At 44.3% G+C, this 25,654-nt stretch overlaps 3 protein-coding genes across 6 annotated transcripts; all 3 read right to left on the bottom strand.

The window, feature by feature from the left end:
* Positions 1-5,760: 5,760 nt before the first annotated feature.
* Positions 5,761-10,071, bottom strand: LOC107279763 (uncharacterized). Its single transcript, XM_066306191.1, has 2 exons — positions 9,594-10,071; positions 5,761-9,183 (listed from the first exon to the last, which is right to left on the bottom strand). The coding sequence occupies exon 2, from the start codon at positions 9,181-9,183 to the stop codon at positions 5,851-5,853; it is 3,333 nt and encodes a 1,110-aa protein (XP_066162288.1). The 5' UTR covers positions 9,594-10,071; the 3' UTR covers positions 5,761-5,850.
* Positions 10,072-16,205: 6,134 nt separating this feature from the next.
* On the bottom strand, positions 16,206-19,173 carry LOC9270537 (pentatricopeptide repeat-containing protein At3g29230). Of its 3 annotated transcripts, none has more exons than XM_026022071.2 (3): positions 16,984-19,173; positions 16,590-16,875; positions 16,206-16,491 (listed from the first exon to the last, which is right to left on the bottom strand). In XM_026022071.2, the coding sequence occupies exon 1, from the start codon at positions 19,036-19,038 to the stop codon at positions 17,362-17,364; it is 1,677 nt and encodes a 558-aa protein (XP_025877856.1). In that variant the 5' UTR covers positions 19,039-19,173; the 3' UTR covers positions 16,206-16,491; positions 16,590-16,875; positions 16,984-17,361. The 3 variants fall into 3 exon arrangements, with proteins under 3 accessions (XP_025877856.1, XP_025877855.1, XP_015618778.1); XM_026022070.2 differs by having other exon boundaries at positions 16,206-16,486; XM_015763292.3 differs by having other exon boundaries at positions 16,590-16,841.
* A 430-nt stretch (positions 19,174-19,603) lies between these two features.
* LOC136351102 (transcription termination factor MTERF15, mitochondrial) lies at positions 19,604-23,688 on the bottom strand. Of its 2 annotated transcripts, XM_015765217.3 has the most exons (3): positions 22,401-23,688; positions 20,543-20,598; positions 19,604-20,147 (listed from the first exon to the last, which is right to left on the bottom strand). In XM_015765217.3, exon 1 carries the CDS (start codon positions 23,560-23,562, stop codon positions 22,564-22,566), a length of 999 nt encoding a protein of 332 aa, XP_015620703.1. In that variant the 5' UTR covers positions 23,563-23,688; the 3' UTR covers positions 19,604-20,147; positions 20,543-20,598; positions 22,401-22,563. The 2 variants fall into 2 exon arrangements, with proteins under 2 accessions (XP_015620703.1, XP_066162622.1); XM_066306525.1 differs by having other exon boundaries at positions 20,543-23,688.
* Positions 23,689-25,654: the final 1,966 nt, after the last annotated feature.

Here is a 25,654-nt window from a genome sequence, read left to right as displayed (position 1 = left end):
TCCGATCATCTCTCTACCGGTGGCGCTCATCTCCATGTACAGCTGATGGAACTTGTACATTTGTGTGGGTAGGGACTGCAGCAGCTCAGGCTTGACAAGCGGTTTACCGAGTTCGTACATGTATTTCACTTCCGCCTTTTCGATTGGTGCGACTCCTAGCAATTGATCCGTAGTTAGACCGGTGTCAGTAATAAATTGTTCTATCGTCATTTCTTTACCGGTAACCAACGGCTCGATCTCCTGTTTTGGTTGCTCTCCAAGCTGAGGGACTGGTTTGGACTTTCCAGAAGATGCTTTCTTCAGCGTTCGCTCATAGTCCGATAGCTTGATGGCCTCCTTGACAGATGCAGACATACCCCTGAAGAAGTTCCTGACACTGGGGTCTATAGGAATCTTCTTTTCTGGACTTCGAGGCTTGAATTGTCTCTTGACTTCTGATGCAACGTAAGCGTCAAGCTCCTCTTGCGTGCAATCGTACCCCGGGTCCTTGTTCTTGTCGGCGTCAACTTTCGCCTTCTTCGTTGCCCTTGTGTGGGCAGGCGGTGCAGCTGGGGGGGCCCTTGACTTTGAAGGTGCCGGAAGAGGAGCTTGCGGGGGAGTAGGTGTAGGAGCACGAGGAGGAGTCGGTGCAGGATCCTGAGGAGGAGTCGATGCTGGAGCCTGAGGTGGAGACGGTGCTGGCGGAGCATGAGGAGGAGACGGTGCAGGATCATGAGGAGGAGATGGCGGAGCCGGAGGAGATGGTGCACGAGACGCCGCTTGTCGCCCAGGGAGGATGATGTACCGCCTGCGCCATAGAATAATGGCATGGCTTGTGTCTCGTAGATGCGTCTCACCGTCTCCTCCAGGGTAATCCAGCTCGAGGTCCTCGTACGCGCCTTCGACCAACTCAACTTCGACCTTCGAGTATCCTGCTGGAATCGGCCTGCAGTGGTAAGTACCTGAAGGGTCCGTTGGGATGGCCATGCCCGACGCCACCTTCATGTTGTGAGAGATTATTTATTAGTAATCAACATATATAAGCAGGAACTAGCGGAATGGCTAAATCTTACCTTTATTGATAAGTTCTTGAAAGGAATATGCAGCTCACATGGTGTCCGCTGAGTGATGTCATCAACGGGACAGGTCGATTCGTCCTGTGTTTGCATGGCGTCCATGCTCTGCGATCCTACCTGCCCCGTTGAGGCGCAGCTGCTACGGTTTCCTGACGGGCTCACCATTGCAGGAGGAATGGTCGGCTGGGGATCATGGGACCGATGTGCGGCCATGCGTTCATCAACCTTCCTTGCCACCTCCTCTTGCATGTTGAGTTCGTAGCTCGATACCCGGAACTCTAGGTCTGCAATCTTCGCCTCGGTATCTCTCTTGCTCCTCATCCGACTCCTGTACGTGTGGATGTCCTCCTTGAAACCAATCTTCCAAGGAATCACCCCTTTCCCTCGTGTTCGTCCTGGATGCTCTGGAGTCTGCAGGGCGAGTGTCAGCTCGTCCCTATCTCTGTCGGGTCGGAACGTGCCCTGAGAGGAGGCTTCCACTGCATCTGTTAGTCGTTGCGCAGCCTCTCGTATCTGAACGCCGAATACCAGTGAGCCATCAGCTGGGTTGAGCGTTCCACCGTGAGCATAGTACCAGAACTTCGATCGTTCCGGCCAATTGGCTGTTGCCGGTTCGATACCCCTCTCAATCAAGCTAGCCTCCATCTCCTCCCACTTCGGCATCGCGACGCTATAGCCTCCTGACCCCAAGTGGTGATGGTACTTCTTCTTGGCGGCATTTTCTTTGTTTCTTTCCATCATCGCCTGCCCTTGTTCACCTGTCTTATATGCAACGAACTCGTCCCAGTGATCCCTTAGCTTTGGGAATGTGTCGAAGTTCGGTGTCTGCCCCTTCAGTATATACTTCTTGTACAGATCTCCCTTGAAGCTCTGAAACTGTTCTGCCATTTTCTTCAGAGTCCACCTTTTCACTTTGTCCTCTGTACCCGCAGGAAGGGTGAATGTCTCGAGCATTGTGGTCCACAGCATCTCTTTCTCCGAATCTGGGACAAAGCTCTCATGATCTCCTCGTGCCCTTGTTCTTCGCCAGTACACCGTACTGACAGGCACGTTATCCCGCACAACCCAACCGCTGTGACGTACATAGTTCTTGGCGGCTTCGGCCGGGGCACTAGGACGTCCATCTTCTTCCACTTCCGTTATGATGTGCCGACCCTCAAGCTTCTTCGCTGCACCTCGTTGCCCGCGTGCCCTCTTCTGTCCAACGGAGGGTTGACTACCACTAGCCTCCTCCTCCTGGTTCCCCTCCACATCCCTTTCCACGTGCCCCTGCTGGTTCCCCTCCGCATCCCTCTCCACGTTCCCTTCCTCGTTCAAGTACTGGTTTGGATCCTCGTTCCCCTCTTCTTCATTCCAGTACTGGCTGCTTCCCTCCGCGATTGTATCGTACAATATCTGTTCCTCATCGCGGTCAGCCATCTGTTGATACAAGAAACATCTGCTAAGTCACGACACATTTATGTTTTAACAATCTAAGTCATGTATGCTAAGTGTAAATGTCGTACATTAGAACCCTACACAAACTTACGTGCTAAGTCTAATTACAAATCGTGATATAAGCTAAGTCTAGGTGACGTATATTATACAACCCTAGCTAGTAAATAATTATATACTAAGTCTAATTACAAATAAAGTAATCTTATATTAAAACTCAAATAATATTACATGCTAAGACTAAAATAGTCATGTATGCTAAGTGTTTCGTGCATATATGCTAAGTCTAATTAAGACAACAATAGTCAATTGCTACTTGTCGCACCATTTCCGTAGTAAATAATTATATACTAAGTCTAATCTCAAATAAAGTAATCTTATATTAAAACTCAAATAATATTACATGCTAAGACTAAAATAGTCATGTCTGCTAAGTGTTTCGTGCGTATATGCTAAGTGTAATTAAGACTACAATAGTCAATTGCTACTTGTCGCACCATTTCCGTAGTAAATAATTATATACTAAGTCTAATCTCAAATAAAGTAATCTTATATTAAAACTCAAATAATATTACATGCTAAGACTAAAATAGTCATGTCTGCTAAGTGTTTCGTGCGTATATGCTAAGTGTAATTAAGACTACAATAGTCAATTGCTACTTGTCGCACCACTTCCGTAGTAAATAATTATATACTAAGTCTAATCTCAAATAAAGTAATCTTATATTAAAACTCAAATAATATTACATGCTAAGACTAAAATAGTCATGTCTGCTAAGTGTTTCGTGCGTATATGCTAAGTGTAATTAAGACTACAATAGTCAATTGCTACTTGTCGCACCACTTCCGTAGTCAATAATTATATACTAAGTCTAATTACAAATAAAGTAATCTTATATATATATTCAAATAATATTACATGCTAAGACTAAAATAGTCATGTATGCTAAGTGTTTCGTGCGTATATGCTAAGTCTAATTAAGACTACAATAGTCAATTGCTACTTGTCGCACCACTTCCGTAGTCAATAATTACATACTAAGTCTAATTACAAATAAAGTAATCTTATATTAAAACTCAAATAATATTAGAACACTACACAATCTTATATGATAAGTCTAATTACAGGGCTAATAATCTTAATTAATTGCATTACAAATATAACAATCATTTATATTATTACGTCACTTGCCTGCTCCAATTCCTTCTAGGGCTAGCTCTTCCACTCAGGCTTGACGGACGACTCCGACAACACGTCTTTTCTGCAAGATACAAAAAGATGTATATAGTCAAATGCGAAGTAACATATACATATATATATATATATACATATATATATATATACATATATATATATATATACATATATATATATATACATATATATATATATATATATTGCATTTCACGTTAACGTTCGTTCGATCGTTCTCGTTCTCGTTCACGTTCTCGCGGCAACATACATTGACGTGTTCGTTCTCGCTCTCGTTCGTTCGATCGTTCTCGTTCTCGTTCACGTTCTCACGGCAACGTACGTTGACGTGTTCGTTCTCGCTTCTCGTTCGTTCGATCGTTCTCGTTCTCGTTCGTTAATGGCGGTGTGGCGGCATCGGGGCGGCGGTTGGCGCCGTGGCGACGGCGGCGGCGTGGCGACGGCGTGGCGACGGCGGCGGCGTGGCGACGGCGTGGCGACGGCGGCGTGGCGACGGCGGCGGCGTGGTGACGGCGTGGCGACGGTGGCGTGGCGACGGCGGCGGCGGCGGCGTGGCGTTGCGGGGCCGTGGCGGCATCGGGGCGGCGGTTGGCGCCGTGGCGACGGCGGCGGCGTGGCGCCGGCGGCGGCGTGGCGACGGCGTGGCGACGGCGGCGTGGCGACGGCGGCGGCGTGGTGACGGCGTGGCGACGGTGGCGTGGCGACGGCGGCGTCGGCGGCGTGGCGTTGCGGGGCCGTGGCGGCGGCGGCGTGGCGTGGCGGCGGCGACGGAGAGAGACGGAGAGAGATCGAGCTGAGATCGGAGAGATCGAGAGATAAGGGAGATCTGGCGGCGGCGGCTCTCACCCCAGAGATGCGGCGGCAGCGGAGGAGGCGGAGGCGGCGGCGAGGACGACGAGCTCGAGACGACGGCGAGATACGGCGGCGTCGGCGCGGGGATTTGCCCTAGGCAGTGGCGGCGAAGGAGAGAGGCCGAGAGAGATCGATCGGCCGAAAACGTCTAAGTGTTGGTGAAGAAGACGAGGGCGCACCGGGAATATATATACCCCCGGATCTTTACTCCCGGTTGTTCTCAACAACCGGGACTAAAGATATCTTTAGTCCCGGTTGTTGAGAACAACCGGGAGTAAAGAAAAGATATTTACTCCCGGTTGTTGAGAACAACCGGGACTAAAGATATCTTTAGTCCCGGTTGTTCTCAACAACCGGGAGTAAATATCTTTTCCCGCTATTTCGAAATTCTTTTTAAACCCGGTTAGGGTTAAGAACCGGGACTAAAGATTATAGCACTGCATATGATTTTCGCTTACATATGTGTTTATAAAATAGAAGTTAATGCATTAACATTATTTAAAGTACTAAAGATTAATGACAATTACTTCGAAAAATTATTTTTGTCTGTAATAAATTAAGTGGATAAATCGTAATAAGCAAATATATGACTTATAATTAATAAAAATTCCAATATATATATATATACTTAGCATATATATGAATGATATTATTATATTGGTAAAAACTCTAATTAAGATATGTATGTACATACTGCATGATTTAAAATTAATAAAAATTGTAATCATCATATATACTTAGCGTAGGAATTATATTAAATTAAATGCTAAAAACTCTAATTAACATATGTAAATGCCACATGCATGATTTAAACCTTTTAAAAATTCGAATAGTCATATATAAGTAGCATATGAAAGATAGTAAATTAAATTGTGAAAAACTCTAATATATGAATGATAGTTTTAAAAATATATTAAATTTAATACTTTTAAAAATTCTCCAGTCAATTATAATTAGCATATGAATGATAGTAAATTAAATGTTAAAAACTCTAATTAACATATAAAATTGCCACTTGCGTGATTTAAAACTTTTAAAAATACAATAGTCAATTATAATTAGCATATGAATGCTAGTAAATTAAATGTTAAAAACTCTAATTAACGTACATATGAAATTGCCACCTGTGTGATTTAAAACTTTTAAAAATTGTAAGTATCACATATAACTAGCATATACATGATTTGAACTTGTTGAAACCTCTAATAATCGTGCGTAATTAACATATGCCATACATCAATTGATTTATATGGATAATCAATACATCCAAAATAGTTTACATCGTGTACACAATAATTACGGCATTACATCGGCGGTGACGGTTGACCGCACGTACTTTCTCCTCACTATTGTTCCCTCCTTGTGATCGCTGCGTGAGTAAGGGGTGTCTTCATTTGATAGGAGGATGCTAGGGTCAATCGTCACCGTGAAAGGGGGTTGCCCATCCAACTGATCGTAATCCTCGTCAGTCTTGTCCTCAACTCCGACGATTTTTCTTTTGCCTGGGAGAACCACTTGACGCTTAGGCTCATCAGGCCCTCTGCCCTTCTTTCCTTTGCTAGACATGTCCTTCACGAAAAAGACTTGCGTTACATCATTGGCAAGGACAAAAGGTTCGTCCGAGTATCCAACCTTGTTAAGGTCAACAGTTGTCATCCCACTGTCATCAATCATTACGCCTCCACCAGTCAACCTAACCCATTGGCACCGGAACAGAGGAACCTTGAGAGGACCATAGTCAAGTTCCCATATGTCCTCGATGGCACCGTAATACGTGGCAGTTGTTCCATCGTGTCCCATGGCATCGACACGAACAGCGCTGTTTTGGTTCGTGCTCTTCATGTCTTGGGCTCTCGTGTAGAATGTGTACCCATTGATCTCATATCCCTGGAATGTCGCGATCGACCCAGACGGTCCCCTCGCCAGGAAGGCAAGTTGTTGGTTGATCGACTCGTTACCCATGAGATGTTGTCGTAGCCACGCGGGGAAAGTATCAATGTGATGCCGTGTAATCCATACATCGGACTTACCGATGTTCCTGGCGCGAACTAGAGCCAAGTGCTCCTCGATGTAAGGAGCTACCAATGAAGAGTGTTGCAGAACAGTGAAATGGGCTTTACGGAATAAATTGTTGTCTACCGTCATAATTGCTTTCCTTCCGAGAGTTCCCTTTCCCCGTAGTCTCCCTTCATGGCGTGATTCCGGTACCCCGATTGGGCGAAGGTCTTCGATAAATTCTACGCAAAATTCGATGACCTCCTCTGTTCCATAACCCTTGGCGATGCTTGCCTCTGGACGAGCACGGTTACGAACATACTTCTTCAGAACGCCCATGTACCTCTCGAAAGGAAACATGTTGTGTAGGTACATAGGCCCGAGAATACGGATCTCTTTCACAAGGTGACAAAGCAGATGTGTCATTATATTGAAAAATGAAGGTGGAAATATCAACTCAAAACTGACGAGACATTGCACCACTTCATTCTGAAGGGCATCTAATCTATCCGGATCGATGACCTTCTGCGAAATTGCGTTCATGAATGCACATAGCTTTGTTATTGTTGCCCGGACATTGTCTGGAAGGATACCCCTTATTACAACTGGTAGCAGTTGTGTCATCAACACGTGACAGTCATGAGACTTTAGGTTTGTGAACTTCTTCTCCTTCGTGCTTATTATTCGCTTGATATTCGTGGAGTATCCAGACGGTACCTTTATGCTCTCCAAGCATTCAAACATACTTTCCTTCTCTGCCTTGCTAAGAGTGTAGCTGGCTGGACTCAAGTAATGGCTTCCTTTCTCCTTTGGTTCCGGGTGAAGGTCGCCGCGTTGTTCCATATGCTTCAGATCATTACGTGCTTCCAGTGTATCTTTCGACTTTCCGTATACACCTAGGAAGCCAAGAAGGTTTACGCAAAGGTTCTTAGTGAGGTGCATCACGTCGATTGCGTGGCGTACGTCCAAGAATTCCCAATATGGTAACTCCCAAAATATAGAGTTCTTTTTCCACATCGCCGCGTGACCATCTTCGCTCTCTATATGCTGGCTTCCAGGGCCCTTTCCGAACACTACTTTAAGATCTTTAACCATAGCAAACACTGTTTTCCCGCTGCGATGTTTAGGCTTCGTACGGTGGTCGGCCTTATGTTCGAAGTGCTTGCCTTTCTTCCGTACCGGGTGGTTTGCTGCAAGGAATCGACGATGACCCATGTATACAACCTTCCTACAGTGCTTAAGATACGTACTTTCTGTTTCATCCATACAGTGAGTGCAAGCCTTGTACCCCTTGTTGGACTGTCCGGATAGGTTGCTAAGTGCAGGCCAATCGTTGATGGTTACGAACAGCAGCGCTCGTAGGTTAAACTCCTCCTGTTTGTCCTCGTCCCACACGGGGACACCTTCCTTCTTCCACAACTGTTTAAGATCCTCGACCAGTGGTCTTAGGTACACGTCGATGTCGTTACCAGGTTGCTTGGGGCCTTGAATAATAATCGGCATCATTATGTACTTCCTCTTCATGCATAGCCAGGGGGGGAGGTTGTAGATACACATCGTAACGGGCCAAGTGCTATGGCCGCTGCTCATCTCTCCAAAAGGATTCATGCCATCCGTACTCAAACCAAACCGTATGTTTCGTGCGTCCTTTCCAAATTCTTTAAATTTTCTGTCGATGTTTCGCCACTGCGAACCATCGGCGGGGTGTCTCAGCATCCCGTCCTGTTGACGCTCTTCAGCGTGCCATCGCAACATTCTAGCATTCCCCTTGTTCCTGAACAAACGCCTTAGCCGTGGTATTATAGGGAAATACCACATCACCTTAGCAGGAATTCTCTTCTTTGTTAGCTGCCCGTCAACTTCTCCTGGATCGTCCCGTCTAATCTTGTATCGTAGTGCTTTGCAAACAGGGCATGCTTCTAGGTTCTCGTACTCCTCACCGCGATATAGGATACAATCGTTCGGACATGCGTGAATCTTATGAACTTCCAGTCCTAACGGGCAGACTATCTTCTTAGCCTCGTACGTTGTCTCGGGCAATTTGTTTCCCCCCGGAAGAATGTTCTTGACGAGTTTCAATAAATCGCCAAATGCCTTGTCACTAACCCCATTTTTTGCCTTCCATTGCAACAACTCCAGAGTGGTATCCAACTTTTTGTGCCCCTGCTCGCAACCTGGGTACAACGAAGTTCTGTGGTCCTCCAACATCTTGTCCAATTTATGGGCCTCCTTTTCACTTTCGCAGTCCTCCCTGGCGTCCTGCAACATTTGACCAAGATCATCCGCAACGTCGTTACCATCAGCAGCTATTTCCTCCTCGCCCGTTTGATTTCCTTCAAATCCAACAAATTGAGCAAAGTCCGGAATATTGTCGTCTTCCACTTCATCTTCTTCCATTTCAACACCTTGCTCTCCGTGGGATGTCCAACAATTATAGCTTGGCATGAACCCCGACTCAAACAAGTGGAAATGAATAGTCCTGGATGCAGAATACTCCTTCTGATTCTTACACTTATTGCATGGACAACAAATAAAACCCCTTTTCCTGTTAGCTTCGGCCACTCTCAAAAAATAGTGCACGCCGTCAATAAACTCTTTGGACCGCCGGTCAGCGTACATCCATTGCCGATCCATCTACATGAGTCAAAAAAACCGTACACAAATAATTATTCTTACAATAATGACAGTCATACAATAATTATAAGATATCTTTATTCATACAAAAATCATAAAATATTACACCAAATAATTCTTAAAAACTATTTGTTAAGTAATAAACTAATTTTAATGTGTTTTACTTCTTTTAATTTTCATTTTAGTTTGTTTTCTATTATTTAAGATTAACTTTCACTAGAGTTTTCCTTCTCAACTATTTTATAAAACCTTATTTAGCAAATGAACTAAATTTCTATATATTCTTTCTTCCCCACACACATTTTCTCTCTCATCAACTTACAACTACATTTTGGAGACAAAAAAAGTGTGCAAAACATAGGTGCAAATGTAGTATGACAAAAAAAACATTGGAGGATGAAGTTGCAAACCTTTTAGGCACCTCCGATTTGTATGTAATCACCAAAATAAATTCAATAGAAATTTTGGCATGACCTCCCCTCTTTTTTGAAGAAATTTTGAAGCTTGCTCGGGCAGCTGGAGGAGGAAGAAGACATATATATAGGGGTGGGACTTTAGTCCCGGTTGGTAGCACCAACCGGGGCTAAAGATCACCGGGATCTTTAGTCCCGGTTGGTATTACCAACCGGGACTAAAGTTAACATCTTTAGTCCCGGTTGGTGTTATCAACCGGGACTAAAGATACCGGGAGGGCCTGACAGACCCTGACAGCATTCGAACCGGGACTAAAGATCATCTTTAGTCCCGGTTGGTAACACAACCCGGGACTAAAGATCAAATATGCCCGTTACCCTTTTGAACCGGGACTAAAGAACATCTTTAGCCCCGGTTTTTATTGCATCCGGGACTACTGTGGAAATCGGCCGACCGACGAAAGATGGTTTCTCCACCAGTGTCATGCTTAAAGAACATTTGATGATGAATCGAGTCACAATAAAATAAATGTTAATTGTATAAATTTTTTGAATAAGACGAATGGTCAAACGTTGGATAAAAAGTCAACCGCGTCATACATTAAAATATGGAGGTAGTAGCATGTACATTACATAGGTGAACTGATGAGCCATAAATATTAATTTCAGCAATTCCAGACAATTGCAAAAATAAAAGCCAATTCTAGGCAACTTCACAAATAAAAACATATAGCTTGGTTACTTACATCTAATCCTATATATGCAGGTGGAAAAATAAAGTGAGCACAAACCTTAGCATATTCCATGTGTGATTTTGTAATAAATGCTTGCATGAAACTATACCAACTCTATGGAATGAATCCAGGAAGCAAAAAGTGCAGAGAAGCGTAGTTGGAAGTTCATGAAACATTTTTGTCTGATATATATATGGAGGCAATTGCAGGTTGTTGGTTAAAAAGAAAAAGAAATCGAATAACACACCAAAGAAATCTTGCAAAGTTATTTTACGTTAGTATAGTGAATTATTTGGATTGATCAGAGATGGTAAAGAAAGAAGCACTTGGGGACTTGGAGAGATATATATGTATAGAGAGACTGGGAAAAGAGGCTAGATATATTGCCGCGCTGTTCTTAAATCACATGGCAGCTCGGTAGGTGAGGCTCTATTCGGTGCCAAGGGTGGATTTAGAGTGTAACAAGTGAGGGCCTTGGCCCCCACTTAAATTTGCAGTGAGTGGGGACAAATATCCCTTGACACTTTTTACTTCCTTAATTAGTCTACCTGAGCGGTAGATCCTTGGCCCCTACTCATGCTACTTTCTGACTCCGCCCCTGTTCGGTGCCTGCTTGCATGGATCGACCTTGTCAGATGTAGATGGAGACAGTGGTCGCATCGTTCACTACCTGTGATTATGGATGAGATGATCTTCACAAAATATGGGAAAATTCCTAATGGAGTATTGACGAAGATCGATGCCGCTCACCTGCAAGCGAGGCAAATAATTTCTGCCGCCGGTGCCTTTTGTGCTCGTTGGAACGGACGCAAATGGACGCTACGGCCTAGGAGAAAGGTGAGAGTAGAAATTACGGAGTACGTCGATAGGTGATGGCTGGGCTTCTATTCTATATATGAGAGCTGCACTGTTCTTGGGCTTGATCTGTCAGTGTTCAGAACTTCAGATAGCTTAGAAAACCAGATCGCTGTTGGATGGAGGTGTCAATTAATCGAATTTTGTTTGATGACGCGGCTTCACCTGGAACTGTGCACAAGGTATGCACGTCGCCGTCCTCGTACGTTGCCCCCTCCGGTGGATAAGAAACAACAGCAAACCGCAGACACAGTACACGGATATAGCGTGAAAGGCACCGAAGAAAGAAGAAGGCTGCAAAGATCAGTACAGAACCCACTACGATACCCATAATGCAAACGAACACAATCCATGCAGGCCGCTGAAGAAGTCCGAATGGTAAAAGCGACTCATATCCTGCAACAATGATTTTTAAAGTATATATTAAATTTTATTTTGCACAACTGTTGAGCAGAAACGAAGTAGAACTGATGATAATAATAAATGAGTAAATTTTGAAATAATAATAAATTAGTGAATTTTAGAAAACTCATATATTTTGCGGCCAGTGTAACACGTAACCACAGCTCCTTACTTATTTTATCACATAACTGCTGTTTTTTTCTTCTGGTCGAACAGGGCATGGCGGCGGTTCATCGGCGCCGGTGGCGGAGCAGGCCATGGAATGGAGAGAGAGGCCAGTTCCGGCAGCACAGTGGCGTGCGGCGACTCCGGTAGTAATCTTGCGTGGCGGCGGGCTCGGGCAAGGGATGCGCGAGGCAGCGCTGCCAAACCAGGGATGCGGCGGCGGTGGGGGGGGGGGGGGGGGGGGGGGGGGTCGCGTCGCACTCGCACGGCGAGGTTCCAGCGGCAATCGATCATGGCGATCGAGGAAGTTGTGTGGGTTTTGTAGAACGTGGCATGGTGAACTCGAAGGTATAATTAACTTCAGTTTTGAATGAGGAGAAGCTACGCTACGTACGGCGGCCGGTGAACTTGGCGATTTCTCTCCGGCGGCCGAGCTAATTAACGTTTCATGTCCGGCCGGCGACGGCGAGAGAAACCGAGGAGGAAGAGGAGGGTTAAGGCGGTCTCATTAGTTACCTTTTTGGCTAGCTGCAGTCGACGAGGCTGCTCGAGCTCGAAGACGATGAAGATATGGAGGTCGATCAGGGTCGAGCAGGAGTGATCGATCCGCGGCGGTGGCAGCTGGCAACAAGCTTGGTTGAGCGCGCGCGCGAGCTCGATCTCAGGTGTGGGGGTTTGCTGCTGCGGTGGCGGCAGCTCGATCGCGCGTGCGTCAGCGTGCAAGGACGAAGCTAGCAGCTGCGTGGTGCGCGCTTGCGGCAACGGCGGTGACAATCGACCGGCGTTCACGCGCGCGCGCCGCTCCCCCGTCACTCCCGCCTCCCGGATCACTCTCACTCCCAGCTAGCTAGGCCAGGCTAGGCCCCAGCGCACGTGGGCCCAAACCATCTCCGTGGGTTTCTAGGAATGAATTTATTTATAAAACATAAATTTGAGAAAAGAAAAGGTGAATTTCACAAAACTACTACATATGAGATACGCTGACCAAACTATCACAAACCTATGTATTTAATATTGAATTTATCACAGAGCTACAGATTTTATAGTTTAAATCACTATCACCACTATTATGTTTGTATAGTTTTATTACAAAATTGGTTCTCCGAAGAAGCAAAAACAGATTTTGCGAAAAAATATATACACAAGTTGTTATTGTATAAACTTTAAATGTATAAATTTTCGATATATAAACTTTGCATAAATAAATTTTATAATTTTAAAAAAATAAAGAAACATTTCGCAATAAAAAATGAAGAAACAAAACATTGATATGGCCTGTGAAGCTTATATATAATCTCTAGATGCTCTCTACCCAGATTCACCGTGCATCTATCTAGAAAAGGAAAGGAACGAAAAGTACTAAGCCCAAAAGAAAAACAACGAGATCGGAGGCCCAAATAGAGCAATCTTTGTCTCTATGACATAACTTTTTTTTTCAGAATTTCAGTTCCAATGATAAATTTATTCAACACGTCACGAGAAATGCCAACTATTCCTAGCGGAAAATATAGTGGCTTGCGAAGCGCGTTAAGTAATAGTAAGAAAACTATGCTAGACAAAACTTGTTAGGCACCTCTATTTGTATCAAGTTAATTACTAAAACTATGCTAGACAAAACTTGTTAGGCACCTCTATTTGTATCAAGTTAATTACTTGAAGTAATTCTACTTCTATTTTCAGATAGGAGCTCTTGTTTATGTCATGAACAAAATCAACTATAGAGAGTGTTCTAGAAAGATATACTACCATACGCCAACTATACAATTTCCATGAAAACTAATATTAACATGTTTCATAGGGAATGTGTGCAAAGCTATTTAGCTGCAGACTAAACGATCTGGAAGAAGTATTAATGTTTGATGCCCAATGTATAGAATGTGTGCAATGTTTCATAGTGAATGTGTGCAATGCTATTTGATGCCCCTCTCGCCATGGCCCAGGAACGGTGGCTTCTTGTTTTGGTAGTCACTACTCACTAGAAGAAGCAAACTAGTCAATGATCTTACTATTATATAGTTGCGTTATTTAGAAAGTTATGTGTGTACTAAAATTTAAAGTATATGTGTATTTCTCTGATGTTTATTTCCGGACATCCTGCCGCTCAGGCGACCGCCGGAGCCGGGGGGCGCTCCCCCCCCCCCCCCCAAAAAAAAAAAAAAAGACGTGTGCACGTGCTCCTGGCCCCACCACATGTCCCTGCCCCCACCTGCTACATGTCTCCACCACATACTCCGTTGCAACAAATCACCCGCATATTTTGGAAACCCTACATTAAGAGAATTTGTTTCTTTTTTTTTCCAAAAAAATGTTTCACTATGTATAGATCTAATGTTCCAGTGAGTTGAAACATTCTTTTTAACAAATCACCCGCATATTATGGAAACCCTCTATTAAAGAAATTCGTTTCATTTTTTGTTTCACAAAAAATGTTTTGTAATTATAATGTTTCACTATATATAGATCAAATGTTGCAGTGAACTGAAACATTTTTTCACTATTTGTTGAAACATTATTTTTATATAAGATGAAACAACGCCTGATTTAAATGATTGAAACATTTTCGATCTACTTAGTGAAACAATTCCGATATACTTGGTGAAACAACGTGCAACATTTAAAAATAATTCAATAATAAGCTAATTTTTTTTCGTCGGAATATATCCATGTGTGGTCTTGTTTTTAAAGATTTAATTGCAACGAATTTAATGGTGCAATCGGATCATGATTTGGATAAATAATTTAAGAGAAAAAATAGTTTAAAGTGTTTTTGCACGTATGCATCTTGCTGACGTCAGCATGACGTGGACGCCCGATTTTTCACCCTGGATCAGGCGCCCGATGTGTAATTGCCTTTGTTTATTTCTCTATGAATATCTATATACTTACCCATGGAGCTGATGACTTTGTCAGAATGCATCATGCATGTCAGACAGTGGTATATAATAAACTGAGTATAAAACACATTCTACATAATAAGTTCGTTTTATGATCTGGGCAAAGGGCAGCGTAAACGTAGGTCTTGATTCTGCATTACACATGAAGCTTGCCGTCTCTAAATGCCGATTCTTACAAGAACAAAAGAAGGAACAAAACAAAATTTCATCTCCCTTCAATTATTTATAAGAAAAAGAAACACCTAGCTCTCACAAATTCTACCTCTAGGTGATTTACCCATAATAGAAGAAGAGATGAACAACTCAAAGAGGGTCCAAATACAGAGCCAAGTGATAAGCATGCATTTAATTTGCATAAGATTAGTTTTTTTCCGTATTGTGGCCTAAGAACCATTTTTGGAGGGAATGAGGAAATTTATCACTGGATTCGGTAAAACAATGTGAAGGGAATGGATTTATTGCACCCATAAGTGACCAAAAAAAATCAAGCATACCTTGAAATAAGATTTGATATTCTCATTTGAAGTCCAATGTGACAATCTTACAGCAAGAACAAGAGCTGATAGTAATAAGACTATTGAATATCCTGCCATCACATACCATTCTGGAACTATCAAGCAATGACTCACAGTCACAAGTCACAACCCCTTCCCTTCCAAATGTAGCAATGATGATACTTCCAAAGGCTCTTTTCGGTGTAAAGATGTTTCCAAATTGATGGATTATTTCAGAGGGATTGCAAGGTGCTCAATTGGACATGGTATTACCAAATTCTAAATGGGAGGATGTCTGGTTGGATGGACCCCCAATCTATTTTCAGTTCCTAAGACTCTTCGATCATTTGCTGTTGATGGAAATGTTTCTGTGAAAAGCTTTATACTATCTAATCTTGAAGACAATTTTCAACTGTCTCTATCACAACAACCTCATGCAGATTTCTTAAATTTGAGGGAATTGATAAATGAGGTGAATGTGGGACATGATTGTGATCAATGGAACTACATATGGGGCAATACTAGATATACTTCTAAAAATTTCTATGCACTAAACTTCAGAGCAATACAACCTCACCACTTTTGTTGTACTCCCTCAGTTTCAGGTTACAAGACGTTTTGACTTTGGTCAAAGTCAAACTACTTTAAATTTGACTAAGTTTATAGACAAATATAATAATATTTATAATAATAAATTAGTTTTATTAAATCAATAATTGAATATATTTTCATAATAAATTTGTCTTGGGATGAAAATGTTATTATTTTTTCTACAAACTTAGTTAAACTTAAAGCAGTTTGACTTTAACTAAAGTCAAAACGTCTTATAGCCTGAAACGGGGGTAGTAATTATTTTCTATTATTCTTATCAATAAGTTTCCCTACCGTGGGGACCTCCCCTGATGTGTTCTATTAAAGAAAAATATAGCAATGATGAAACCATGCACCCCTAAAGGCCTGAACATCCACAGCACTGGGAGTCCGTATTGTGCATGGAACACTAAACCCTAAAACCCTTCTGAAACAAGGAAAATTTTCAAAAAGAAAAAAAATAAAGAAGTGGAGTATTTGAAATTTTAAATCCATAAGAATATTCCACTGAAGTCCAAAAGAACATATACAATTAAATCCCTGTGGAACAGCTTGTTTCGTATGAATTTTTACAAAAAAGCAAACGTAAGGTAAGACCTCATGCTTTCTCCTTCTGTCTTGATTTTCGATATTTTTCCTATCATCCAAATAATTCAAAATATTCCCAAAATTTTTATTTGCTTGGTGCCTATCTGCCAAAGTTACCAAACACACCTTGTTCTCGACTACATTGAGGAGTGCCTCGGATGAAATGCCTGAGCTGCAGAATAAGTAATGATCATTATCTGTTAGACACAATGCACACAATGTTTGGGTGTAATTATCCAGGTAACATACCGATATTTAGATGGCACTTACCCTACATCGAAGATGGGTATCCAAAACGTGTCGCATGTCTGTGTGAACAAGTCAAAGGAACCAAAGTCGTCCAGTCCAGAAGCAGAATAGTTGGAGAGGCTGGCTTGGTGACCCAGGAAAGCGGCAGAGCAGAGGCTCAACCCCAAGCATATCATATTTCATAATCCATATGCAGCAAGAAGCCTGTGTTCTTAGTATTCAGCACCAACTGTGTGGTGATGGCCCCCTTGAGTGCAGGGGTCTCTCCAGCCTCTGGGAAATATGGCAGTAACTTCCTCAGTTTAAGCTGTGAACCATTTTTGGAGTGAATGAGGAAATTTATCACTTAGATTTGATAAAACAATGCAAAGGAAATGGATTTGACACCCATAAGTGCCATAAAAATCAAACATACCTTGAAAGCAGATTTGATATTCTTTTGACATCCAATGTGACAATCTGACAGCAACAGCTGTTAGTAACAAGAATATCATCACACCATTCTGGAACTATCAAGTAATGCCTTTCCTTCCAAATGTAGCAATGAGGAAACCGGGCACCCCTGAACATCCTCAGCACACAATCCGTTAAGATGCAAATGACTGGAAGTCTGCATTGTGCATGGAGTGGACAAACAATTTGTTACTATACTTCTCTGCTTGTCAATAAGTCTGCAATTTGCATTACCTCTACGTCTCTGATAGTATCGTTATAATATTTTGTGCAGGTATAATTTCTCGTTACAATGCACAGATCCTCTTCATCCAGATATGTATCTTCCATATCATAAACCTTATGTCAGTTCCATATACAGGTGCTCCAGGATAGTATAAATCTCATCAAATTTGGGATGGTAGAAGTCTCCTGCTAAGAACTCATGAACAACACTATCCACTTCAACCCAGCTGCACCCTGCTGTTTTGTCAATAACCTTTCTCCTCATCGATAGCTGCACATCCTCAACAGCATCCCATTGCTGGCCTCGAGCTAGGGTGTTTCTGAGGAGAACATAGTTGCCAGGATTCTTGGGTTCAATCCTGATGAGTTCCTTCGCTGCAATCTCACCGACATCAACATGGCAATGCTTCCTGCAGGCATTGAGCAATGCTCCCCACACACCTGCATGTGGTTTCACTGGCATTGTCTTCACGAAACAGTGCGCTTCTTCAATGAGCCCAGCTCGACCATATAGATCAACCACACAAGCGTAGTGGTCTGGGGATTGCTGAACTGCATATGTGGTTTTCATCAATTCAAAGTAGTTCTTTCCGTATTCCACTAGCCCGGCATGAGCACAAGCTGATAGTACGCCAAGAAATGTGACGGCATCAGGTTGCAACCCAGAGTCAACCATCGCATTGAAAAGATCCAATGCATCTCTTGCATGTCCATGTTGCGCAAAAGCAATGATCATCACATTATAAGACACTGTATCCTTTGGATATGTCTCAGTAAACAAGAATTGAGCTTGGCTGATGCAACCGCACTTGGCATACATGTCAATCAACGAATTCTGGACATGGCAATTCATCTCAACACAACTCTTCTGTAAAAGTCCATGCACTTGCCCTGCAATTGTCAAAGAACCAAGCTGTGCGCACGCAGACATCAAAACAGCCATCGTCGCAGCATCAGGCTCGAACCCTGTCGCACGCATCCTATTGAAAACCTTGACTGTATCAGCCAACGATCCTTCCTCCGAACATGCGGCAATCATCGTGTTCCAGCTATTCACATTCCTCACTGTCATCTCATCAAACAATTCCCTCACAGTGGCAGTATCCCCCAAATGCAGATAACCGGACATGAGTGTATTCCACGAGATTGGGTCCCTCTCTGCCATCCCATCAAACACCTCTCGCGCGGCTCCCATATCACCGGCCCTTACATTGCACGCCACCATAGTGTTCCCGACCACCACGTTCTTCACGGGCATTTCGTCGAACACCCTCCTTGCATCTCCCACCAGGCCAATATTCCCGTACAGATCGAGCAACGCAGCGCCCACGTGCACGGAGGAGCAGCCCAGCCCGGCCTTCGCCAAGAACGCGTGCACCTGGAGACCCTCATGGACGGCTCGCACCTTCGAGCAGCACTTGATCACGGAGGTCACGGTGAAGGCGTTCGGCCGCGGGCCCGACCAGAGCATGAGCGCGAACAGCGCGACCGCCTCTCCCGCGACCTCGAGGGCGTGCGAGGAGGACGACGAGGCGTGCCTCGCGTAGGCGGAGATGGTGGCCGTCCATAGGTACACGTTGGCCGAGGCGGCGGGTACGCTGTCGAAGACGGCGCGGGCGTGGCGCGGCGAGGACGACGACGCGACGAGCGCGACGGCGGCGCGGGCGGGCAGCGGGAGGCCGCGGATGAGGAGGTGCGCGTGCAGCTGCCTCGCCGCCGCCGCCGCCGGGGACGTCGCGCCGCGGCGGGCGAGGCCGGTCAGGAGCGCAGGGAGCGGGGGCGGCGCCGGCATCGAGGACGGAGTTCGCGCCCGCGTCTCGCCGCCGCCGCCGCCAAATGGCTTTGCGGCATGGAGGTGGAGCGCGTGTGCGCGCGAGGGGATTTTGCTCTTCTACACTGTAAAATTTGATACGGTCTCAAAAATAATCTTTGGCTTATGATTTCTCAAAGGTTTATAGCAAAAAAAAATATTAATTTCAAATATCAATTCAATGATAATATCTTCAGCAAATAAAATTTTAATTTATATTGTACTAATTATGGGTCAAATATTTTAGTCAAATCTTATAATGCGTGCACGTCTTATATTATGGATTGGAGGAAGTATAAATATTTAAATATATTTAAATATCAATTTTCCTCGAGCAAAAACAATAAGGCATATTGTTATTGAATACATCCAGTAGGTGGATTATTCAATCTGTTGGATATGATGACAAATGTTAAAATTGTGTAAAATAGTATGAAAAATAAAATATGGCTTTCTTTTTCTGAAATTGACACTTCAAAAAGTTATTGTGTATTTGTGTATCTCCAAAAAAAAAAAGAATCTTATTTCGTAATGGTTTCATGAAGGCTTAAATAAAATTATGATTCTCATAGATCTCGTTTAACATGTCAAGGAGAAATGAGTATTACAACAGCACACATTAGATTCCAAGATTACAAACATCAGCAAGCCCTTTTTTTTTTGTGCATGCTTGATAATTTATCCAGCACTCATAGACCCAAAAAAAAAAAATTGCACCCTTGTTTATTATTACTCACGTCAGATTGATGTCTATACAAGTTAGGGAGTACTCCCAAATTATTTTCGATCTATAAATGGCATTATGGCACTACAACCTTGGCAGTATGGCACTCTTCCTTTGTCATCTCAGTCATCTGTTCAAGTTTTCTTATGCTTTTCCATGCAAGAACATGTGAACTGGAGACTGGAGACTGGAGAGACTGGCAAATTATAACGTTGATCACAAATCCATTGTTCAGCTGTTTGTCCCTTCATCTATTGCCCTCAGAGTGTGGCGAATGGCGGTTGTTTGCACCAGAACCAGGGTAATCATTGAGCTCAAACCCCATACTTCCACTACGGGTGAATTCCGATTCTTCAAAATCGATAGCCTGAACGTTTTCAAAAGATCATCAATTCAGCAGTGTTGTCAGATTCAGATAAACAGACTGAACAAAAACCAGGGCGGTTTTTCCATGTATATATAGCTGATCAGATAGTCTCCAAGATCTTATACATTATATATAGCATCACATAAAAGGTTTTCGAATCTACTTCAAACTGCTGTATAAACTATAAATTATCTCAGAAATCAAATAAATAGGACCCATGAATCAAAATTGAAACATGAGGGAGAATAGCATCTATATATAGACTGGTTTACACAACTTAAAAGCTGCAGCGAGAACAAGCAGCTAGCATCTCTTTGAATAAACTGAGCAAAAACGAGGATAGATAGCACATCTAATGCATGATCTGAGTTCTGAAAACAAAAAACCTGTATTACCTCAGTCGTTGCATCAGAGGTTGGAGTTGCTTTGCTTTCCTGTAGCACTCTTAGACCTATGAATGGCAAAACAAACCACCAGAATTAAGAAGAGATTAAGATCCATATTCACTATGACATGGGATAGAGTTTGAGAATATTGCCATGGGGAGGTTCACTACTTGATACATGAATGAAACAACACGAAACCAAAAGCACCATGACTATATATGGCAAAGATAAATTCCTCATCCTCCTACGATGTCCTGTGCATATATAGTTGCTTCTCTAATTTCTGTGATGTTTGCATAGGACAGTGAATTCATTGGTCTTATATAGCAGCTTATCATGGATTAAAATTCTTTGCTCAAAAGTTGTCCACGATGATGTGTAGCCCATCAATCAAAGTCCAACTATTCCCTTTACTTTTTCCATGATCCACTTTCTTGCAAGTGAAGTGAAGGAAACATTTTTCAACTGAGACTAAGAATTGTGTGCACACATGACATGCCTCTGGCAGTTCAAAGGGAGCTCTCTTTCGTAGCAAAATAGCAGGTATGCTTTCTCTTAATAAATTAAATATAGAGAATAAAGACACCGAATCTTGGTGATTAAAATTCTTATATGCCTTGAGTATGAGTACATGTGCCACAGTGTTACAGCCCCACTACAGCGCCTCAGTGCAACAGTATACCACAAAATCACTGGTTTATGACATGGTGACTACTGTGGTGGAACTTCTTTTGTTATTGACTATTCTACTACAACACTTTGGTTGATCAGACAAACCATTTCCATTATTTGTACCTTTGAGGGAAAAAAAAGGGTATTTCTTATCCTGAAGCTGCTGCATCATGCATGTAAAGTTAGTACTAGTCATTTTCAGTACCTACCAACTTATTTTCTTCATTGAATATGCTAGTGGTGGGTTCAGCACCAAGCATTCAGAAAATGAATGTCTTATGGAAAAAGTAAAACTGCACCTAAATCAAAATCTCCACAACAATAGGGCATTGACAATGCAAAAGGCCTACCGGCATATTAGTAATAGCTAAACATCTTTCTCACTTCTTAAATCAAAGAAAAATTAACTTCTAGATGTAACCTGAAAATATTCTCAAGGACCTAAAAGGCACCAAATAATATTGTGTTGATATTAGGGGAAAAGATAGATGAACTGTATCACTGATGTAGGTAAATCTGATTTCTCTTGCTCCAAAAAAGATACCGAAAGGTAAATGACCAAAATTGTACTGTCAAGATTTTTTCTCTGTGTGCTGTCATCTTTTGCCAGATCCGAGTCATATTCCACCGAAGCATATGCAATTAGGTAAGACAATTTCTAACTGCGCTCCCATAGTGTGCGATGTATCGGTATTGCACTATGGTTAATTGGTAATTTTGTTAATTACTTCCGTATAGAGGTACAGAAATTTAGATATACTGTGCATAACTCAGTTGGATACAACGGAAGAAGATGAATGAAAAAGCAGCTCTTGCAAACAATGATGAACTAGTATACACAAATTTGTATAAAGTTCACATTAACCTTAAACAAGAAGCTAATTCACATAAAAAAACAGTCAAATTTACTATTAAGTGTAAAACTAACCAAGCATACGCAAGAGAACATTGTGGAATACTCTGTAGGAAATGTAATGCACAAACCCTTGCAGTGGAATTGGTTCACAAATAACTACTGTTAGCTCTATATTATTGACAGATTGAGATAATCCTTTCATAAGGTGCCAGCTCTCATAAGCATGTCATTTATTTTTTGTCTCCAGTTAAAGCAACATGATAGAGACATAGATTAAATTGCAGCTCTTCAGAAAGGTTTGGGTGGGGGGAGGGAGCGGGTGGGGGATGTTTTGCAAACCCATGTTTAAGAGAACCAGCTTCATGTCTTTTCAGCACAACTGCAATTTTGTTCTCACACAACATCTCAATTGAACATGTCACTTCCACAATACCCCTTAATCAAGAGCAAACCAATTCAAAATTGGTCCAAATTGGTTTCATCCAGGCCAGCCAGGCGAGAACTAATGAAGTGATTTCATCACCATTTTCATATTATTGACATCCTCCTCCGTACTCTCATACTTCACCGGCTTAAACAGCTTCCACAGCCCAACAGGATGCCGCCACCGCCTCACCTCCTTCCCCTTCTCCCTAACAATTCCCCCGAAAATCCTCTCGCACTCCGGATACGGCTTCACAAACATATTGTAGAACCTCTGGCGACTGAACCTCACATAATGCTTCATCTCAATTGGGTCACCGAGCCCGCCGATTGACCGCAGGTGCTCCACCACATTGTGCCGCGGGACGATCCGCCGCTCGAGGTTCACCCCCAAGAACTCCGGGAACTCCACCAGCCACCCAATCTCGAACCCCATCCTGCTCACCAAGAAATCCACCTTCCTCTCCACATCCTCCAGGCCGTACAGGATCGCCCGCGGCTCGGCGGCGAGGACGCGCAGCGCGTCGCGCCGTGTCAGCCCGCGCGCGTGCAGGAGCTCCACCCGCCGCCGCGCCGCCACGGCGGCGGCGAGCGCGCCGCCCGCGAGGACCCGGTCCCTGACGGCGGCCCGGCACCGGAGCTCGTCGCGGACGAGCCCCACGAGGCGGGTCGGCTCCCCGGGGGACATGGAGAGGAGGAGGCCCTCCGCGTCGGACGCGAGGGCGGCCCTGATCTCGCGCTCCCCGAGGCGCAGGCCGCGGAGCTCGTCGCGGAGTTGGCGGTGGCGGTGGTGGTGGTGGTGGTGCGGCAGCTTCGAGCTGGTGGGGAGGCCGCGGCGGAGGAGGGAGGCGGACTCCGCGGCGGTGGGGCCGGCGGTCTCGTGGAGGCTGGAGGTGGCGGCGGGTCGTGGGCCTTCTTGGCGTTGCGGGGGTGGGGTGGAGGAGGAGGTGGGGGTGGAGAGGATGCGCTCGATGCGGAGGAGCTCGCGGGGGTCGGGAGGCGAGGAGGAGAGGGGCATGGAGTGGAGGAGAGGATGGCGAAGGAGGCGGCGGGGGAGAGCTCGGAGAGCGAGAGCCATGGCGGCGGCGGCGGCGGCGGCGCCGGAGATAAACCACCGTTTGAGATTTCTCCGTTCTGATGGTGATGGAGGGGTTTTCGTGTTCTCAAATGCCACTCTCTCGGATGACTTCGCTATTTTGCCATTAGAGAGAGAAGATTTCTTACTCGTGTGCTATTTTTGAGCCCGCAAGGCGCCAAGTCACCCAATCTAAGGATAAAATGACCATCTTGCCCTTCTTCTTCATTTCTCCTCCCGTCTCTTTCATCCCCTTCCTTTCCCAAGGCGCCGAGGTTATTGGGCTCCGGTGAGCTCCTTGCCTTGCACTCTTCCCTCCTTCGCTCCGCTCTTTCTTTTGTGGCATCATCGGTGTCTTGCTCCATCGTCATCGTCGTTGCCTGCCTCCTCCTCTCGGCTCTTCTCCACTCTCCCACGACGTCAAGTCGTTCGCCACCTAGCGCTAGGAGGTTGGTCCGGCGGCGGTGGTGGCGGTGTCACCAGCTCACACGTAGGGAGGAAGGTTGGAGGAGAGAGACCCCGAGCTAGAGGAAGAAGAAGGGCAAAACGGTCATTTTACCCTCGGATTAGGTGACATTACGCTTTGCGGGCTCAAAAATGGCACACGAGCAAGAAATCTTCTCTCTCCGATGGCAAAATAGCGAAGTTATCTGGGAGAGTGGCAAATAGTCCTAAAAACCCGGTGATGGATGCCTGAAACGGTGTGGGTATGAACTGGCCCCACTGGTCAGTGACTCATCTATGAGGCAAAACTCATCTTGGCTATAATTAAGGGTGGTAATGAGCCCAACATCTTGACAAACAAAATGTGAGGGTTGGGTAAAAATGGTTGAGCTGAAATTTAAAACTCCCTCCGTTCCAAAATATAGCAATTTTATACTGGATGGGACACATACTAATACAATAAATCTGGATAGGGGTACTATGATGTGTCCTATCCCGTACAATGTTATCATATTTTAGGACGGAGGGAGTACTATTTTTTTTCTATAAATATTAAAGAGTTGAGGTGAGTTGTGAAAGGATCCATGAGCCTTGACCCATTACCACCCCTAGTGGGCCGTAGCAATGTGGACCTCACATCTAAAGCAAGCAAGCACCATGTGAGCCATGCAATCAAAACGAGTTACTCCCTCAGGAAAAGGTCATTTGGTTCACGTTTTTTAACCATAAAACCATATATGAAGACTTTCCTAACTATTAAAACCGGCCCAATTGACCTCCCTATCCTTGTGTTACGTGGCAGCTACGTGGTGCATGCTTACGTGGTATTCCGATGGTCGGGACGACGTCGCGAGGAGCGTCACCGAGGGGATGGGGGGTGGTGGGTACGTGCAGATGGTGGCTCCCTCAGGCCTCAGGCTTGGTGACCGAAAGGGCAACAACGGTGTTGGGACAGTGGCCATTGATGGTAGTGCCGAGCTGATCCCTACATCCATGCACACGCTCGATGAGTGGAAGTGATTCGATCTAGTTGGAGAGATCGGAGGGAGAGAGAGAGGACCAGCTATACAGATATAGAGAGGAGGGATATGGAGCAGGTGGTTACCATTACCTCTCTGCACCGGTCACTGGGTTCCATCCACCACGGCCATCTAGACCACCTCAGCCACCAGTCCATTGGCCCCATTAGGTGTGAGCCCGTGTGACAAGCTCAAGCTCCTAGTGCCCGCCTTGTCAAGCTTGAGTATTGCGGCGACGAAGCAATACTCAACGCAAAAACCTCACCGGCACCTACAGCGATGAAGCAACCTTCTTCTCCCGGCTCGTCACCAACCACGTGTCAACAGTCCACTCCATCGATCCATAGCATTGACGTTAGTTAGGATCGATCCATGCCTTCGTAGAGCCCGATGCCACCATGAAGGAGTAGAGTTCGACCCTACCAGTGGGGATAGCAAGCTCCGGCGTGGAGCAGGCAAAGATGAAAAAGAGGAGACATGTGATGGGGGAAAGAGGAGAAAAAGTCCCATTGACATGTGGGGCCAACAACTCTTTTTTTATTATTGTAATAACATATCGCTTGAGGTAAAATGAACCCCACATACGACAAAATCATCGTCGAAACCGCTTGAGGAGGAAAAATAAACTGGTT

The sequence above is a fragment of the Oryza sativa genome, chromosome 12, assembly GCF_034140825.1.
Source record: "Oryza sativa Japonica Group chromosome 12, ASM3414082v1".
In the NCBI taxonomy this organism is placed as follows: Eukaryota; Viridiplantae; Streptophyta; class Magnoliopsida; order Poales; family Poaceae; genus Oryza; species Oryza sativa.
The sequence above is the reverse complement of the archived record's forward strand: the minus strand, read 5'-3'. Positions and strand labels throughout refer to the sequence as shown.

What these genes read in the sequence shown, in the direction of transcription:
- LOC107279763 (XM_066306191.1), bottom strand. Translation starts at nt 9,183, where the DNA reads ATGGATCGGCAATGGATGTACGCTGACCGGCGGTCCAAAGAGTTTATT.
- LOC9270537 (XM_026022071.2), bottom strand. Translation starts at nt 19,038, where the DNA reads ATGCCGGCGCCGCCCCCGCTCCCTGCGCTCCTGACCGGCCTCGCCCGC.
- LOC136351102 (XM_066306525.1), bottom strand. Translation starts at nt 23,562, where the DNA reads ATGGCTCTCGCTCTCCGAGCTCTCCCCCGCCGCCTCCTTCGCCATCCT.